Source organism: Aquarana catesbeiana, linkage group LG01 (assembly GCF_042186555.1).
Source record: "Aquarana catesbeiana isolate 2022-GZ linkage group LG01, ASM4218655v1, whole genome shotgun sequence".
Lineage (NCBI taxonomy): Eukaryota > Metazoa > Chordata > Amphibia > Anura > Ranidae > Aquarana > Aquarana catesbeiana.
Window position 1 is genome coordinate 289,773,700 of NC_133324.1, and position 17,766 is coordinate 289,791,465.

At 43.5% G+C, this 17,766-nt stretch overlaps 1 protein-coding gene across 1 annotated transcript in view; it reads right to left on the reverse strand.

Annotated features, from left to right (window-relative positions):
• Positions 1 to 17,766, reverse strand: part of COQ5 (coenzyme Q5, methyltransferase) — a 45,707-nt gene that overhangs the window by 1,870 nt on the left and 26,071 nt on the right. The window contains exons 3-5 of the mRNA XM_073629300.1: positions 15,439 to 15,663; positions 3,165 to 3,271; positions 572 to 660 (exon numbers count right to left, since the gene is read on the reverse strand). Coding sequence (XP_073485401.1) covers positions 572 to 660; positions 3,165 to 3,271; positions 15,439 to 15,663 — 421 coding nt within the window. The remainder of the gene's footprint in view (positions 1 to 571; positions 661 to 3,164; positions 3,272 to 15,438; positions 15,664 to 17,766) is intronic.

Consider the following 17,766-nt stretch of genomic DNA (forward strand, 5'->3'; position numbering starts at 1 on the left):
AGTCTGCTGAAAAAAAAAAAGTTTATTAGGGATTTACACTTTCTAGTGTATTTGTAAATTATGCCGCTCTAAATGCATATAATCAATCCTATCAAGGGCTTCAAATCATAAGCTATATACCCCATACACCTACTGTAGATCATCAATTGCAAAAATAAAATTACATGTACCACGTGATTGAAATGAATCAACAAAATTTGTATCACATTAGTATAAAAATTACAAATGTGCATAGGGCAGTCCTATTTGCTCATTATACATGCAAGTTTTGCTTAGAAATGCATGATATTGATCTTGATCAATGTATCTCAATCAGTCAAGTCTGACGGACTGAAAAGAATATACTTCCATGTGGCTGAGATTTTATCTACTGGTGAGGGAGACTGATTTCAGTGAAATACAGATAGCCACTAGATGGAGTATATACAAAACAATAATGAAATATGATAGTGCAGCCACATAAATTGTGAGTGTTGCATCAAAACATTAAAGGGAAATTCAAAGTCCAAAAGGTGTTCACCTTCCATTTAAACTGAGCAACACTGCAAAGTATTGTAAAGTCAACAGTTACCTTGCTAGTAATGGATTATTGACTTGGCTGAATTCCAGACACAAGAACCTTCCTCCTGGTTTTAACACACGATATGCTTCTTCAAGAGCCTTTGAAAAATAAATGAGGATTTTTGGTTTACCTGTAAAACACTTTTCTTAGTTTAGATCAGAGGACTTCTTCATATTCATAACTGTTTAGGCTATGCTACCACCTTAAAAGAACACTGGCCAATAAAAGTCTGGTCCCCCCCCCCCTTTTCCCAGGCATAACTTCTACAAGCTCACCAAGCCAGACAGTTCTGTAGCAAGCAATGAGGAACACAGACAAAAGAGGTAATTTTGCAGGTAAACCAAAAATCAGAATCTCTTAATCTTGCATCACAGGACACAGGGCTTCTTCAGTCATGACTACTCAGTACATCCCAAAGCACTACATCTGAGGGGTGGGCAACATTGCAACGAGCCTACATGCCTGAAACAGAATAGGGGAAAACCCCACTACAAAGCTAATAGCAAAACCTTTTGTCCAAAATTGGTGTCCGCAGAGGCATGTAAAACTTACTAAACGTGTGAGGAGAAGATCAGGTAGCAGCTTTACAAACTTGAACAGACACTTGTTGCTGAACAGGAAGCACTGACACTCCTGGTGGAATGGGCCTTGACCCAGAAACCTTGCCCTTGGTACCATAGGGCTAAGAAATGAGAAGACAAATCCACCTAGAAACTGTGGATCGAGAAGCAGTATGACCCTTGCGTAGACCCTCAGGTAGAACAAATGGAATCAGACTGTCAAGAGACTTCAATTAATTCCGAACATTTTGAATAATGTAGTGAAGCTACTTCTCTTTAGGATGTTTAGGATCAGGACAAAAAACATAGCAAAAATGACCTGAATTATGTGGAACAAGGAAACCACCTTAGGCAAAAAGGACAGAGGCCTCAACGTCACTTTATCCTGGCGAAGAATCAGGAGAGCATAGCCAATTCCGAAACACTACCAGCTAAAAGTAATGGCAACCACAAAAGACAACCATAACATTTTAATAAATAACGGTGTAGCACTTATAGAACAAAATGTCAAACATATAAAAAAAATAAAATACAATTTTCCACCCCAAGCATATGAAACATATAATACATAATGTCCTGCGTGCATAAAGTCTCTCATATAGTTTAATGTATATCTCTTAAACCATATACTAATAATTCCACCAAATCGTGTGCATTCCTCCTCTCCTTCACAAATAGTGCTCCACTTCCACCAGATGTGCTTTCACGCGATAGATTTGACCCACGTGAGAATGCAAGTTCAAGGTGGAGCAACATTTGTGGAGGGTGGGAGGAACGCACACGATTTGTTAGTGGGGGAACCCCATGACTGGGAAGAAGACCTGTTTATAGACCTGAATTTAGGAGAAACAGGAAATGTATGGCGGACAATCTGACCGTGTGTATGCTCCATCGGACAATTGTCGGACTTTCCGCCAACAAATGTTGGCTAGCACGTGTGTTGTCAGATTTTCCGATCGCGTGTACACAAGTCCGTCAGACAAAAGTCCAAAGTACAAACACGCATGCTCGGAAGCAGAAGCAGTCGGTCTTGTAAACTAGCTTTCGTAATGGAGAATTAACATTCATGACGTGGCAAATTATGAAATCTCCAAATGCAGCGCACAATTATCTTCTTCTTTAATGGGATAATAATGAAGCCGCTTTGCTGGCGATGCTGATGGCATTATTGCAAACAAATTTTCAAAGGCTTTTTTTTTCTAGTGATATCAAGAATATTATTATGTTTTTTTTTTATTTGTGCAAGTTACCAGAACACCATTATCCCGTAGTTTTTAAGATCAAAGTTACAACTATGTTGGTGTCCCTTGTCAATTTTACATTGTATTTTTTAATATGTAACTGCCTACTCCCAAACTGTCATTTGAAGTAAAACACATAGCCAAGTATTATTCTCCACAATTTTTTTTATTGTGCATTAAAAGAAAAAAAAAATTAGACATGCTATCTGCCAATAGAACTTAACCAAAAAGCGCATTCTGTGCATCCAAAAATATAGAAAATATACCAAATCATTATTCAACCAAAAAATAATGTCAAAGAAATAACTCCAAGGCCAATAGTAAATAACACGTTATCTCCTCCGATTCCGCAACATGTCTGGTTGACGAACGGCCGTTCAGAAACAAACTGAAAAGCGCGAACTGAAAAGCTCTAAATGAAAAACGCGAAAAGAAAAAAGAAAAAGAAAAGGGTGAATCAACACTCAAACTTCTACTAAATCGAAATTAGCAGAAGGAGTCCAAAGGGTGGTGCTAAAGAGCTGAAAAACACCGTAGTACGTCACCACGTTCGTAATTGTTGGCCAACATTTGCGTGACCGTGTGTATGCAAGACAAGTTTGAGCTAACACCCTTCTGACAAAATTCCACAGTTTTGTTGTCAGAAAGTCCGATCGTGTGTACGAGGCATAAGACTTGATGAGCTGAAAGGGTTTATGCCTGGGTGGGGAAACCTGCCTGGTCTGTAAAATCAAAAGGGTTATACTATAGGTGAACGTTTCAAATAGTTATTCTGGGTCATTTTTGCTTGTTTTTACTCACTTTCTCTATATGGGTCACATTTCGAATCCCAAAGGCAATGGTATAAACATCAAACTTGTCATCAGCAAAGGGCAGTTCCTCAGCATCACCAGCTACCCAAGACAAACCTGGAAAAAGGAAAAAATACAGCACTTGTTGGTTTTAAATATGACTACAGTGTTCTGAAGGTTTCACATTTCCTTTTGTGATTGTCATAACAGAGTCGGATTTAGAATTGCCAGTATTTCAAAAGCAAGCTACCCTTTTATCAACATTATAAAATCAATAAAACAAAATTGGGAATCTTAAAATCAGCTCCAGAATCAGAAGACTGCCTTTCCTGAACTCGTTTCTGAAAATGCTACAACCCCTGGCAAAAAGTATGGACTCTTGGAATATGTTTATTCAATTGGTTTATTGTGCAGAAAAAAAAAACTGATCACAGACATGCCTCAAAACTATTTGTATTCAACATTCTGGCTTGAAGAAACACAAAAAAAAAAAAAAAAAAAAAAAAAAAACAACACACACACACACACACACACCACTAGTACTTTGTTGCACCATCTCTGGCTTTTATAACAGCTTGAATTCTCTGAGGCATGGATTCAACCATCGACAAACAGTATTCTTTATCAATCCAGCTCCAACTTTCTTTTACTGCAGTTATCAGATCAGCTTTGCAGACTAGAGCCTTGTCATGGACCATTTTCTTTCATTTCCACCAAAGATTTTCAATTGGATTGAGGTCTGGACTATTTGCAGGCCATGCCATTTACATAGGTATTTCTTGAAGGAAATTTTTCACGGCTTTTGCCCTATGACAAGATGCATTATCATCCTGAAAAATTAAGTCATCATCGCCAAACATCCTTTCAATTGATGGAATAAGAAAAGTGTCTAAAATCTCAAAATAAACTTGTGCATTTATTGACGGTCATCTCCCCTGTACCTTTACTGGACATGCAACCCCATGATTCATCACTGAATATCACTTTCATCCAGTCATCCACAGTCCAGGATTGCTTTTCTTTATCCCACTGTAACCTTGATTTTTTCTGTGTAGGTGTTAATGATGGTTTTCGTTTGGCTTTTCTGTATGTAAATCCCATTTCCTTTAGGCGAGGTCTTACAATTCAGTCACAGACATTGACTCCAGTTTGACCATTTGTTCCTCATTTGTTTTGTTGTGCATTTTCTGTTTTTAAGGCATATTGCTTTAAGTTTTCTATCTTGACGCTTTGATGTGTTCCTTGGTCTACCAGTACACTTCCCTTTAACAACCTTCTATTTGATTTGTACTTGGTCCAATTTTTTGAACACAGCTGACTCAGAACAACATCTTTTGCAACATTTCGTGATGATTTACCTTCTTGAAGAAGTTTTTATAATCCTCTCCTTTGATTCAACTGACATCTCTCGTGTTGGAGCCATGATTTGTGTCAATCAGGTTGGCGCAACAGCTCACCAAGGTGTGCAAGCACTCTTTTTTAACTGCAGACTAAATTAGTAGATGTAATCTGATGCAAATGTTTGTTTTAGAATTGCAAAGTACATGGTGATTCCATAATATTTTCCTTACAATTGAGCAATTCCATATTTTTTTCCTCTGTTAGATCTGCAAAAACAGTTATGCCGCGTACACACGGTCGGACTTTTCGTCTACAAAAGTCCAACGGACGCTGACGGACTAAAGCTGGCTGGTAATCCGATCGTGTGTGGGCTTCTCCGGACTTTCAACTGACTTTTTCAGCCTCAAATCCGACGGACTTTAGATTTGAAACATGCTTCAAATCTTTCCGACGGACTCGAGTCCGGTCGAAAAATCCGCTCGTCTGTATGCTAGTCTGACGGACAAAAACCCACGCTAGGGCAGCTATTGGCTACTGGCTATCAACTTCCTTATTTTAGTCCGGTGTACGTCATCACGTAAGAATTCGACGGACTTTTGTGTGATCGTGTGTAGGCAAGTCTGTTCGTTAGAAAGTCCGCCGCAAGTCTGTCAAAAGTCCGTCGAAAGTCTGTCGGACAGGCTGTCGGACTTTTGTAGCTGAAAAGTCCGACCGTGTGTACGCGGCATTACAATTGACTACAGTTTACTTTATTTTTTTTTTAAGCGTTTCTAAAAGCCAGAGGTTGGAATGCTTAATGAAAATAGTTTTGAGGCATGTCTGAGATTCGTTTTTTTTTTGACACAATTAAACGATTGAATAAAAATTTTCCAAGAGTGGTGATTCCATACTTTTAGCCAGGGGTTGTAGTTGTCATGATGCTCCACTGGCTTCAATGACTTTTCTCTGAATCTCTGAAAAAAATGTACTAAAGCCAAGATATATAGGTTTGAAGAGCAGAAAAGAATTCAGTGTTTTTAGAAGAGTGTCAATTGCATCCTTCATAATGCTACCATGACAGATGTACTGCCCAAGTCGTACACATTTGAATGGCTCAGTACACAGCAACAATCAAACTACACTTTCACTCCACACTGTGCTGTATTACCCTAAACTCTCTCTGGCTTACTTCCATGGGTAAGGACCTTACCTGTCCGGCCTGATTCCATGTACTTCAACATTCCTCACTACCTGCCACTGTTGTACCAAAATCCTGACCTGCCTTTTAGCCGACCCTTGCCTGTTTCCTGACCAGGTCTTTTCCTGCCGCCTGGACTGACCTTGCCAGATTACTGATTGGCTGCTGCCTGAACGTCGTGACCTCTGTGCACATTATGCCAACTACACCATACCAGTTGACTGTCCCTACCCTGGCTTAATGCCCAATGCCAACCAATCTCAGTAAGCTATGTTCCTATCGGCCTAGTCTTCTGGTCCACCTACTGCCACATTGCCTTTGACTATGCACCTGTCGAGGCACCCAGTCATCTCCATCCTCAGCGGACACCTGTACTTCCTACAGGATCATAGGTACCTCCTTAGTATTCTGCTCAGCTTCTCCTAGCTTGGCCAGAGAATATAAAATTGTGTAATAGGTCCTGACAGCAACCAGGTACCGCTGGGACTGCTTGCCTTAAAGGAACGGGGGTTGCAGGTGAAGCTACAAAGGCCATCATTTCTGACCATCTATACAGGAGTGAGCATTACAATCAGACGCTTTACATATATATAGGTCTAACGCACTACCTTTTGCTAGGAAAGTGTTTGAAAACTGAGCAGAACAGAGTCCAAAATCATGCAAATGCTGGATATACCTATATAACAGCTGCCTCCTTTGAGTACAAGTAGGCAAGGGATACATATAAATCCCCCTTATTAGTCTCCACAAAAAAAAGACTTATAGAACATATATGTTACAAATGATTCAATCAGCCTTAAAGGCATAATTATGTAATATGTCAACTTGCCTGATATCCAGAAACTGAGGAGTTTCAAGACTATTCTCTGCCTCTTCTTTTTGCACCAAAATGAGCTTTTTTTGCGTTATCCTAGATTTCATCAATATGTACAACTGCAGCATGCCATTTCTTCACAATCTAGGACAGCTCTGGTTATATTTAATTCTACAGCCTTGGTTTCCATGACAGCACAGGCCTGCTCAAAGAAAGTACTAATAATTGTTATACGTGAATTTCTACGTCTTCACATACAACAGATGGGATCCACACCAAAGTAGTATGCTATTGGGGTCATGCCAGCAACGAATGCATGGGGGAAAAAATATATACGACCATCCATACAATAAAAAAGGACTAGCATGGAAAAAGAAAATGTTAGAAAGGATATCTATCTTTTAGTATCCTAATGTAAATTACCACAATGTCATCATATTTATCTGAAATTCTCTACTTTTGCCATAAATACATGAAAGAGATTTACAGGTAAGCAATAGATGACAAATTGAAAACTAGATCATGAATTTCCCTTTCCTCTTTGTTAATGTTTTTGCATTTATTTTATGAAGCATACATTAAAACTCCCCAACTACTGCATGCAAAAGACTAAAAGAGGAGAGAAAAGGGAGAACTTGGAAATGTATTCTCTTGTGTAGATGACCTAAACTATTTGGGCATTATTATAACCGAATAGAAATGCTTAAGAAACACTTAAAGCAGAAGTACAGCCAAAGCTTGTTTGACTATACTTCTGTAGATCACAGTTGTGCAGTTCATTCTGCACTCCTGTGACCCATGTTCAGTCAACAGCAGGCTGAAGCCCGCTGTTGGCAGATGTCTCAGAGCCGGTCCAGGCTGGATAAAGATCGTGACCATATAGTTGAGATCCACCCAGGAGCCTGGACCGGCATATGGATCAGCCTCTCTGTGAGCTACTGAGAGTCTAAGCCAGCTGCTCCCTCCCCCTCCACAGCCAAGCGCTTCAGTGAACGGCTCTCTGCGGGACTAAGCGATCAGAGGTATTTGATTGCTCGGTTCTCAGCCTTAGAGCTGGCGGGGGACTGATGCTGCATCCACCTAGGGAAGTGTGATTTAAAAAAAAAAAAAAAAAAAAAGGAAGAAAACACTTATAAAAAAGGTAAAGAAAAAAAAAAAAAAAGGAAGAAGAAGAGTAAAACGGAGGCTAAGTATTGGATCCAGCAAGTCAGCCCAAGGCCTCGTTCACATGGGCGTACTTAAGCATACACCTGTGTGAGAGCCGCGTTTTGCCTGGACGGGATGCACGGGTGTTTCATGCATCCACATGCAGGCAGTCCCATTAGTGTCAATTGTGACACAACGGCTTCACAGACACAGCCACTGCTCCCAATTTGACAAGCATGTGGGTGTGGGTCCCCAATCGCACAGGGACTCGCACCCACACCATGTCACCAATGAGGATTTCCCTTACATTGGAAAGATATCCTCTCACTTCCTGTTCAGTCTACAGGACAGGAAGTGAAAGGTAATCAAACTGTTGGCAATACATAAACCCTCTATAATAATATTCCCCCCCCCCCCAAAAGTTTTAGCTTTAATTATAGCTTACTTGTTGTAAATGCCGTGTGATTTATGATGTTCAGCTGCAATTTATACATGCAACAGTTCATAGCAGTGAATTATCCTTTATTGCGTGTCTCCTTTACAGTCTAATAACAGACATCATGCGTAATAGGGAAGTATCAGTTGTGTGCTGTCACCCTAGATAACTCATGGTTAATGACATTAAAAAATAAGTAAGTAGCATATTACACCCGTATTCAGGGTGTAATAGGTTACTGTTGCAGCAACCCCCGCACCCCTGTTATGACAGCAAGGAGGGAGATCTTCTCCCAGCACCCACTGTCACAAAAAAAAAAAAAAAAAAAAATTAAAGTTACGTACCGGTAACGTCTTTTCCTGTAGTCTTTCAGGACAGCCACAATAGAGAGATAGTCTCCTCCCCTTCCTCTGGAAACACTGCGCCAGCCCATAAAATCTCTCCTCCCCTGCCAGACCTCAGTTCTTTCAAGAGTACCTCCGGCCGCTGGGGAGACACAAGAACACATTAATAACATACCAATCAATATCATTACCATATTGCGTTCTGGTCTTTAATAAGACCCCCCCAAGCTTAGGGTGGGTAACTAGGGCTGTCCTGAAAGACTACAGGAAAAGACGTTACCGGTACGTAACTTTAATTTTCCCTTTCCGTCATTTCAGGACAGCCACAATAGAGAGGATAATCGAGCACTTACCAATTAGGGTGGGACTACAGCTTGCAGAACTTTTCGCCCAAAAGCCTGCTCACCTGCCGCCACCAGGTCCACTCTGTAATGTCTAACAAAAGTGGAGTAGCTGGACCATGTTGCTGCCTTGCATATTTGCTCTGGCGTTGCTCCAGCCTTCTCTGCCTGGGAAGTTGCCACTGCTCTGATGGAGTGTGCCTTTATGCCTCTAGGGACCTCCTTCCCCGCTAAAGAATATGCCTGCCCAATAGCTAATCTAAGCCACCTGGCAATCGTGCGTCGGGACGCTCTGAGACCCTTTCTGGCCCCAGAAAATAAAATAAATAGAGAATCAGACTTCCTCATTGTCTTAGTCATCTCTAGGTATTGTAGGATACACCTCCTTACATCTAAAAAATGAAATCTTAGTTCCCTTTCACCTGAAGGATTGGGACAAAACGAGGGTAGGACTATTTCCTGGCTTCTATGAAAGCTTGACGCCACCTTAGGCACAAAAGCTGGATCAGTCTTAAGGACTATCCTGTCTGGCAAAATAACACAAAAAGGAGGTCTAATTGATAACGCCTCAATTTCGCTGACCCTCCTGGCAGTTGTTACTGCAACTAAAAATACTGTTTTTAGGGTAAGTTCCTTTAACAGGCACTTGTCCAATGGCTCAAAGGGACTTCCCGTAAGGCTCTGTAAAACCAGAGATAGGTCCCACCCGGGAAAGGGAGGACCCCTGGTAGGCCTCTGTCTTGACAGTGCCTTAAAGAATCTGACCACCCATGGATTGGTAGCCAGAGACTTCTCCAGGTAAGCACTGAGTGCTGAAACCTGACTTTTAAGGGTAGCTACAGATAAACCCTTGTCCGCTCCACACTGCAGAAATTCCAACACAGCTACGGGACTCTGCACCGAGAAGGAGTTTTCTATGCACCATTTGTTGAAAAGGAGCCAGACCTTTTTGTAAATCTTACGGGTCTCCTTTTTCCTACTGTTGAGGAGGGTAGAGATCAAGCTCTCTGAAAACCCCTTGGATCTTAATATACCCTCCTCAGTAGCCAGGCCGCTAATTTCCACTGCTGCACCTGTGGGCAGAGGACTGGACCCTGCGACAGAAGATCCTTTCGAGGTGGAAGGAAAAGGGGAGGTTCCGCTGCTAACTGACTGAGGACTGAAAACCATGCCCTTTTCGGCCAATGTGGAGCTACCAGAATAAGAGAGGTGCTCTCTAATTGAAACTTCCTCAGAACCGCCGGTAATAGTACCGGAGGAGGGAAGGCATAACATGTCCTGAAATGCCAACTCTGAGATAATGCGTCCACTCCCAGTGCTCCTTCCCCTGCGTTTAGGGAGAAAAAACAGGGGGTTTTCGCGTTGTCTTTTGAAGCGAAAAGATCCACTTCCGGGGGTCCCCATTTCTCGGATATGAGATTGAAAACCTCCTGGTTGAGGGCCCAATCTCCTTCCTTTAGACTCCTCCGGCTGAGAAAATCTGCGATTATATTCCTCTCCCCTCTCAGAAAAACCGCTGAGAGTGAGAGAGTGTTGGACTCGGCCCAGCTTAGAATGTCTTCTGCTAGGGCCAGCAGACTTCCGCTCCTGGTGCCTCCCTGCTTGTTTATATAGGCCACGGTGGATGAGTTGTCCGACCGTACCTGTACATGGTGGCCCTGGAGTTCCTTTTTGAAGAATCTGAGGGCTAGGCCTACTGCCCTCAGCTCTTTCCAATTGGAAGACCTCTGCAGCTCGTCGCCCTTCCATGTGCCCTGCGCTAGAAGGGATCCCAGATGTGCCCCCCAGCCCTTGCCACTTGCATCCGTGGTTAGGATCTGTGGGACTGGGATGAGCCACAGACGTCCCTGTGACAAGTTCACTTCCTTCCTCCACCACCAAAGAGATCTCTTTATTTGATGGGGAACCTGTACTAAGGTGTCTAGATCCCTCTGACTGTGGTCCCATACTCTTAGTACATATGATTGTAGGGGGCGAAAATGTAATCCTGCCCACTGCACTGCTGGAAGAGTAGAAGTTAGCAGGCCTAATGTTGACATTATGGACCTCTTGGACACCAGATGGTTGCACTGGAGGGAGAGAACTGCTCTGTCCAGTTTTAGAATTTTTTCCCTTGGAAGAAAAACTCTCGAGAGCGTAGTGTCCAACAGGTACCCCAGGTACACAATGCGCTGTGAGGGAATGAGACTGGACTTTTCTAAGTTCAGCAGCCACCCCAAACCTGTTAGAACCCTCTTGGTTAGATCGAGGTCTCTGATCAACTGTTCTGGGGATACTGCAAAAAGAAGCAGGTCGTCCAGATAGGCTATAACTGATACCCCCTGGAGTCGCAGGAAGGCCAACGCCTCTGCCAGTACCTTTGTGAATATGCGGGGCGAGGAGGATAGCCCGAAGGGCAGCGCTTGAAACTGCAGATGCAGTATTGTGCCCTGCAGGTCTACTGCTAAACGGAGGAACCTCTGGGAGGTTTCTGCGATAGGGACATGTAAATATGCGTCTCTGAGATCCAGAGACACCATATAACCATTGTGTGGTAGCAGGGCCCTGACCGTAAAGATTGACTCCATGCGGAACCTTTTGTAGCAAATTGACCTGTTTAAGGGTTTTAAATTCAGAATCAGTCTGAATTTTCCCGAGGGCTTTTTCACCACAAATACGTGGGAATAGAACCCCTCTCCTTCCTGCCCCCTTGGTACTCTGTGAACTACGTTCTGAATCTCCAGTTCCTTCAGGGCGTCCACCAAAGCTTCGGCCCTTGCTGTGCAGCTGGGAAGCTTCGTAACAAGGAACCTTTGCGGGGGTGGTCTTGAGAATTCCAAGAGATACCCCCTTCTTATGACCCCCAGGATGAATCGATTGGGTGAGAGGGTCTCCCACTGTGGAAGGAAGGCCCCCAGTCTTCCTCCCACCGTCCCTAGAGAGTCATTGATCTTTACGGGCCTTCTCAGGAGGGCGAAAAATCGCCCCTCCTCTGCCCTTGCCTCTTTGGCCCCAAGTTTTCTTCCCTTGCTTGGGAGATTCCTTGCCTTTTTTCGGACGAAACCCCTTTCTCGTCTGAGCTGGGGCTTTCCTCTTAGGCGGAAAGGACTTCTTTTTGTCCGCTGTACGGTCTAAGACCGTCTCTAAACCAGGGCCAAAGAGTAGATCACCTGTCAGGGGTATCCCGCACAATTTGACCTTGGAGGCGGTGTCCCCCGGCCAAGTTTTCAGCCAGAGCGCTCTTCTGGCCGAATTCGCCAGCGCCGCTGATCTGGCCGACATACGGACTGACTCTGCTGAGGCGTCTGCAATGTATGCGATTCCTCGCAGAATCGTGGGGAACGAGGCTAGGATAGTCTCCTTGGCTGTGCCAGCTTCAATGTGCTCCTGAATCTGGAAAAGCCAGTGCTCTAAATTGCGGGCTACGACCGTAACAGCCATTTCTGGCTTTAAGTTACCCACAGTTGAGTCCCACGTCTTTTTTAGAAGTGAGTCTATCCTTTTGTCCATGACATCCGACAAAGCCCCCATATCCTCGAATGCCAGGTCTGTATGTCTAGAGACCTGAGAGAAGGCGGCATCCAACTTGGGATTTTTATTCCAAATGGACGCTGGATCCTCTGAAAATGGAAACCTTCTCTTAAGGGAGCTAGAAAAGAAGGGTTTCCTCTCAGGATCCTGCCACTCCTTCTTAATCGTTTCCACCAGCACTTCATGTACTGGAAAAACTTTTCTTTTTTGATCTCCCAAGCCCTTATACATAAGGTCGTGGAGAGATAGGGGTTTTTTATCCTCGTGTATCCCGAGGGTTGTATATATTGCCCCCAAGAGATCTTCCACCTCATCCAGGGACAATTTATACCTGGAGATTTTCCTGGACTCCCCGTCCTGGTCCTCCCCTTCTGATTCCTCATGGGAATCAGACGTGCCACTGTCCGGTTGCCTCTGCTCCACCCCGGAAGGGCCTGACATCTCCTCTGCCATAACTAAATTGGTAGATCTGGCAGGTGCAGAGCCCTGAGCATGAGGCGGGGTTGTGTCCTGCTGAATGGGTTTAGAGGGAAGCTTGAACGTCTCAAAAAAGGTTTTAAAAGATGAAAAGGTGGATGACAGCTCTTTCACAGAAGCTGCCAACCCAGACTGCTGTTCAGATTCCCTTTCCTTAACCAGGGAGTCTATGCACTCCTTACATAAAACTTTAGTCCATGCTTCCCCTAAACTGTCTCTACAAGAGGCACACTTCCTTTTAGAGACATGAGTGGACTTTGTTTTTTCTGTAGATTTCTGAAAATACATACAAAAAAACCATATTACTTCCAGCAAGTTTAAGTGGAAACAACCCTGGGGGAGTACCAGATCCATCTTAAGGGAACTGCGCTCACCCCCCCACCCCCTGACCACCCAGGGGGACTGCCCTCCCTCTAAGTAAGGAACCATACAAGAGGGAGAGCAAACCTTAGATAGAGAGGACCCCTCCCCAGGGAACTCTTACCTTTGGAAGGCTGGAGACAGCGTCCGAATGAGCTGCAGCATCAGCCTCAGACATGACTGCAGGTGGTTGCCTGTGTAGAGTCTCACACTGTGTACATGTGAAGCGACTCACTCCAGCCTGAGCCCGGCCCCCTATCAGCCCCGCGACCCGGAACCGGAAGTCGCGGTTCAAAGGGAAAGCGTCCGCCCCCCCGCCGGAAATGATGTCGCCCGTCGTCCGGCCCGCTGGTTCCAAATTTTGCGGCCTGTATGGATACAGGGGAGAGCGGACTGTCTCCATGCTGCGGCCCTGTGGACGCGATAGGGGTCCCCCACGACCTGATGCCGCGCTCGGCAAGGAAGGGGTGGCTTTCAGCTGCGGTATGTACCGCCACTCTTCATCCTGGAAGCCCCTGCTTCCCTAGGGATGATTTTCTTAGAAAGAGGCCACAGTCTCCCTGACTGCACCCGGCCTGGTTCCTCTGCACAGTGTCTCCCCACCGGAGGAAACACTAATAACTGAGGTCTGGCAGGGGAGGAGAGATTTTATGGGCTGGCGCAGTGTTTCCAGAGGAAGGGGAGGAGACTATCTCTCTATTGTGGCTGTCCTGAAATGACGGAAAGGGAAAAACACACAACACACACATGGCCGCATCATTCATTCACAGAGTTCTGTGAATGGGAGAACAAGTAACAGCCTTTGCAGCTGTCGGCTTGTAGTTCTCAATGAACTACCAGGGCGCTGATGAGCACTCTAGGTAATCCACTGATAATTCCTGCCATTGTGTAACTGCTTGCCTTTATGAGGTATGAGCAGAAAGCTTACACTGACAGTCTGTAGAAGCCTTCTACTGCACCCATGATCTGCTGATCGTGGGTCCATGCTTTGCAGGCTCCTAGGAAAATAAATAAATAATAAATGCACATTTTTTAATCTGCATAAAGAAGTGCATTTATTATTACTTTTTTTTTTTTTTTTTACAAAGGTTATCCACTAAGCTACATTGTGATGGAATTTTGAATTTGATCTAAAAAAAAAAAATATATATATATAGATATATATATCTATATATATATCTATCTTGCAGTATATGGAGAGCACATCCCTCTTTTGATTTAGGTTTTTGCAGATTGGCGGTAGCCCGCTTTAATGTGAAAGATTCATTTGCTACATTTTTTTATAAATGTATTTCACCCCTCTCTATATAGTGTATTATATATACACATCTACACACACACACACACACACACACACACACACACACAAACAAACAAAAATGCATTAAAATTGCTACAGTTTCCCTTTAAAGCAGTGGTTCTCAACCTGAGGGTCGGGACCCCCTCAGGGGTTGAATCATGATTTGCCAGGGGTCACCAAATCCTGGACTGTTCCTGAAGCCCGCACTGCTCTCCCAGCCGCCCATTCAGTTCACAGCATGGCTGGAGGCAGAGACTAGAGGTCAGCTGACCGGTGAGGAATGTGAAGTGGGAGGGGCTGGAGGAGACCCTATCTCCTGATTTCTGCATAGGTGTCACTGCTGCGAGACACCACAAAGTTGGAGACACAGTGAGTAACACTACCTGTGATTGTAGTTGCCATTAAAAGTCTGCACTACATTTCTCGTATCAGCAGATGACCTTGTTTAAGAGCACCTAAGTTGGCTGATCATAACTCCTCCCAGCACTGCTACTGATCGCACCCCCCACCAGCACTGCCACTGATCCCAACCCCCCCCCCACCAGCACTGCCACTTATCCCATTCCTCCCACCCACCCACCAAGGAGTAAGAGAAGGAATAAAAAAAAGAATACATGGAAGGGAGAGGAAAAGAGGGGGAGGAACAAAAGAAAATCAGAGAGAAAGCATAAGAGAAAGAACAAGAAAGATGGCTAGAGAGAGGGATGGGGAAAAAAAAAAAAAAAAAAAAAAACAGGAAATTACAATAGAGATAAAATGCAAAGACAGGAGAACAAAGAGAGTGGTACATCCTAAAATGTACCACGAGGGGTTTTAATACTGTACGAGTGGAAGGGACTCACGGAGATCTAAATGTCCGTGGGTTAGGGGTGCAAATTACTTGTCTTGCCTTGGGTGCTGACAACCCACGCTACGAAAATTATTTTTCTGTTAGGGGTCCCCACAACTTGGGAAATGTTATCAAGGGGTCATGGCACTAGAAAGGTTGAGAACCACTGCTTTAAAGGTTGTTTTCTTGGTATGTTAACTTAAGCTTACCTTCAGAGTAACCCATTTGCAGTAACTTCTCTTTTCCAACTTTCAACATCTCCTTATTTATATCACAGATCACAGCCTGGGATCCCATCAGTGACCCTAGCTGATCATGGCTGTATGATTTTGAGATATCTGACCAGGACAGATTCTGCTGAGATTTTAACTGATTGCGAATCAGCTTCTCCCTTTGTGCACGTATGTAATTGATAAAGCGAAATGCAATATCTCCTGCAAGGCAAAGAATATAATATATAGAAAATAATATTGTGCTAACAGCCACCTCCATGTAAAGATAATATGAAATTGGTCAGATAAGACAAAACAGATTGAAGAATTGGGAACACTATTCAATAAACACAGCAGCTCTGCAGAATTCATAAAATGCACCCAACTTAACCACAGCCTGTGACTGGACAGTGACAGAGCAGCAACAGACTGATGAGGTCATCTTTCCACTTGCCCTAAGCAACAATACATACATGACACCAGACTGACCCCCCTGTCCCAGTTTTGATGGTGTTGTACAGGGTATTGCAAAAAGCTAATATCAAATCAAAATTTAGTTATTTACACTAGCTATATTTAAAATATAATTTCAATTTAAAAAAAAAAAATACAGGACTGCATTTATTTGTATTTCTATATCTTCCTGGAGTTGAGCTTTGAATTGAACTCTACAAAATTAAGTGTAAAATAAAATAGCCAGATTAATGAGGCTTCTCGCACTGCTCCTGAAGAGAATTGCACACCATCGTCATGACTGCTCTTCTCTGCAATATATTCAGAGAGATGCAGGAGTTTGAACCAGTAAACAATATTCAAAGGCTCAGATGAACATTTAAATATAGTTGTCAGGCTAGCAAGGGTAGTCAGGCTGCAGAAGACAACACCAATATGATAATTAGAGCCATTCAGCATCTACAGAAAGAATTAATGCTAAAAGGTTATTGTTTCACTGGAGTGTACCTTTTTTTTTATTTTTAACAGATTTTTTTTATTTATCTCCAAAAGGAAAGATAATTTTGCATAGAAGTACAGTTAATAGTCAACGATTCACAGCATGTAATTATACAGTACAGTGTTTCATAAGGCACATAATGTAGTCAGAACAAAATAATACCTTGAATGTTACATTCGCAGGGAGTAGTAAAGACAGTTACTAAATTTTATAGGCTTCAATAAAATTTCCCCCGGTGCTACAATTCAGCCTATTGTCCAGGTGAACGTTGGGCATAGTCTGTATCATGAAGGGAAGGAAAATAGAAAGGAAAGAGGGAGAAGGGAGGGGGGGGGGGGGGGGTCAGGGAGCACCCAGTGGGGGATGCAATCCTTGATGGCAGTCCAGTGAGCCAGAGAGTTGACCTACCTGGTGCAAGATCATTTAACTCTTAACCCAGCAACCCCATATTTTGTCAAATTATTTCAGGCATTTTCAACTCATATGTGCGAGTTTATATAGTGGCAGCACAGCATCAATCATTGCTTTCCATTGGGAGGCTCAGGTTGTTTCCACTTAGTTAGTATGGCCTTCCTAGCATAAAAGGTGGTGTAGAATATGAACAAGCGTTTATATGTATTGGGTGTAATATTATCACATAAACCCAAAAGGAGGACGATTGGGTTCATAGTTATATGTAGACCTCCTACAGAGTTGATCACGTCCACCCAGAACTGTTGTATACAAGAGCAGGACCAAATTACGTGTAAAAAAGTACCCAACTCATTAGTACATTTAGGGCACTGGTCCGACTGAGTCGGGTATATTCTTGAGAGTCTTTGTGGATATAGTACACCCTGTGCAAAAATTCAAGCTGTATATATCATCAGCAGGATATATTGTTGAAGCCTCTCTTCCCAGTCATCAGAGAGGGTTGGCAAATCTGTTTTCCATTTATTGAAAAGTCCACGCTCCTTGCTGGAATCCTCACAGATATCCAAAAATATATTGGAGGATAGGATCTTGTCTACCCTGCTGGAAATGGGAAAACTCTCCACTCCATGGGACTGTACCTCAACCCCATTGGGGAATTGTGCTTGTATGGCGTGGCGTAATTGCAAGTACCTAAAAAACATTTGTGAAGGGAATTGGAAGGTGGTTTTTAAGCTGTCATAGGAGAGCAGTCTACCTGCAGGCATAATCTGTTGGATAACCTTTATCTCAAACCCTGCCCAGAGGGCCAGATCCGGGATAGACTGTAGGTGTCACAGTTTAGGGTTACCCCACAATGTCGTGTATGGGGAGATTGTGTTGGTTCCAGGAAGTCTCGCAGACGTCTGTTCCCAAACTCAAACTGTTGTGCACATCAAAATCGTCATGTCTGGGTGTGCTTT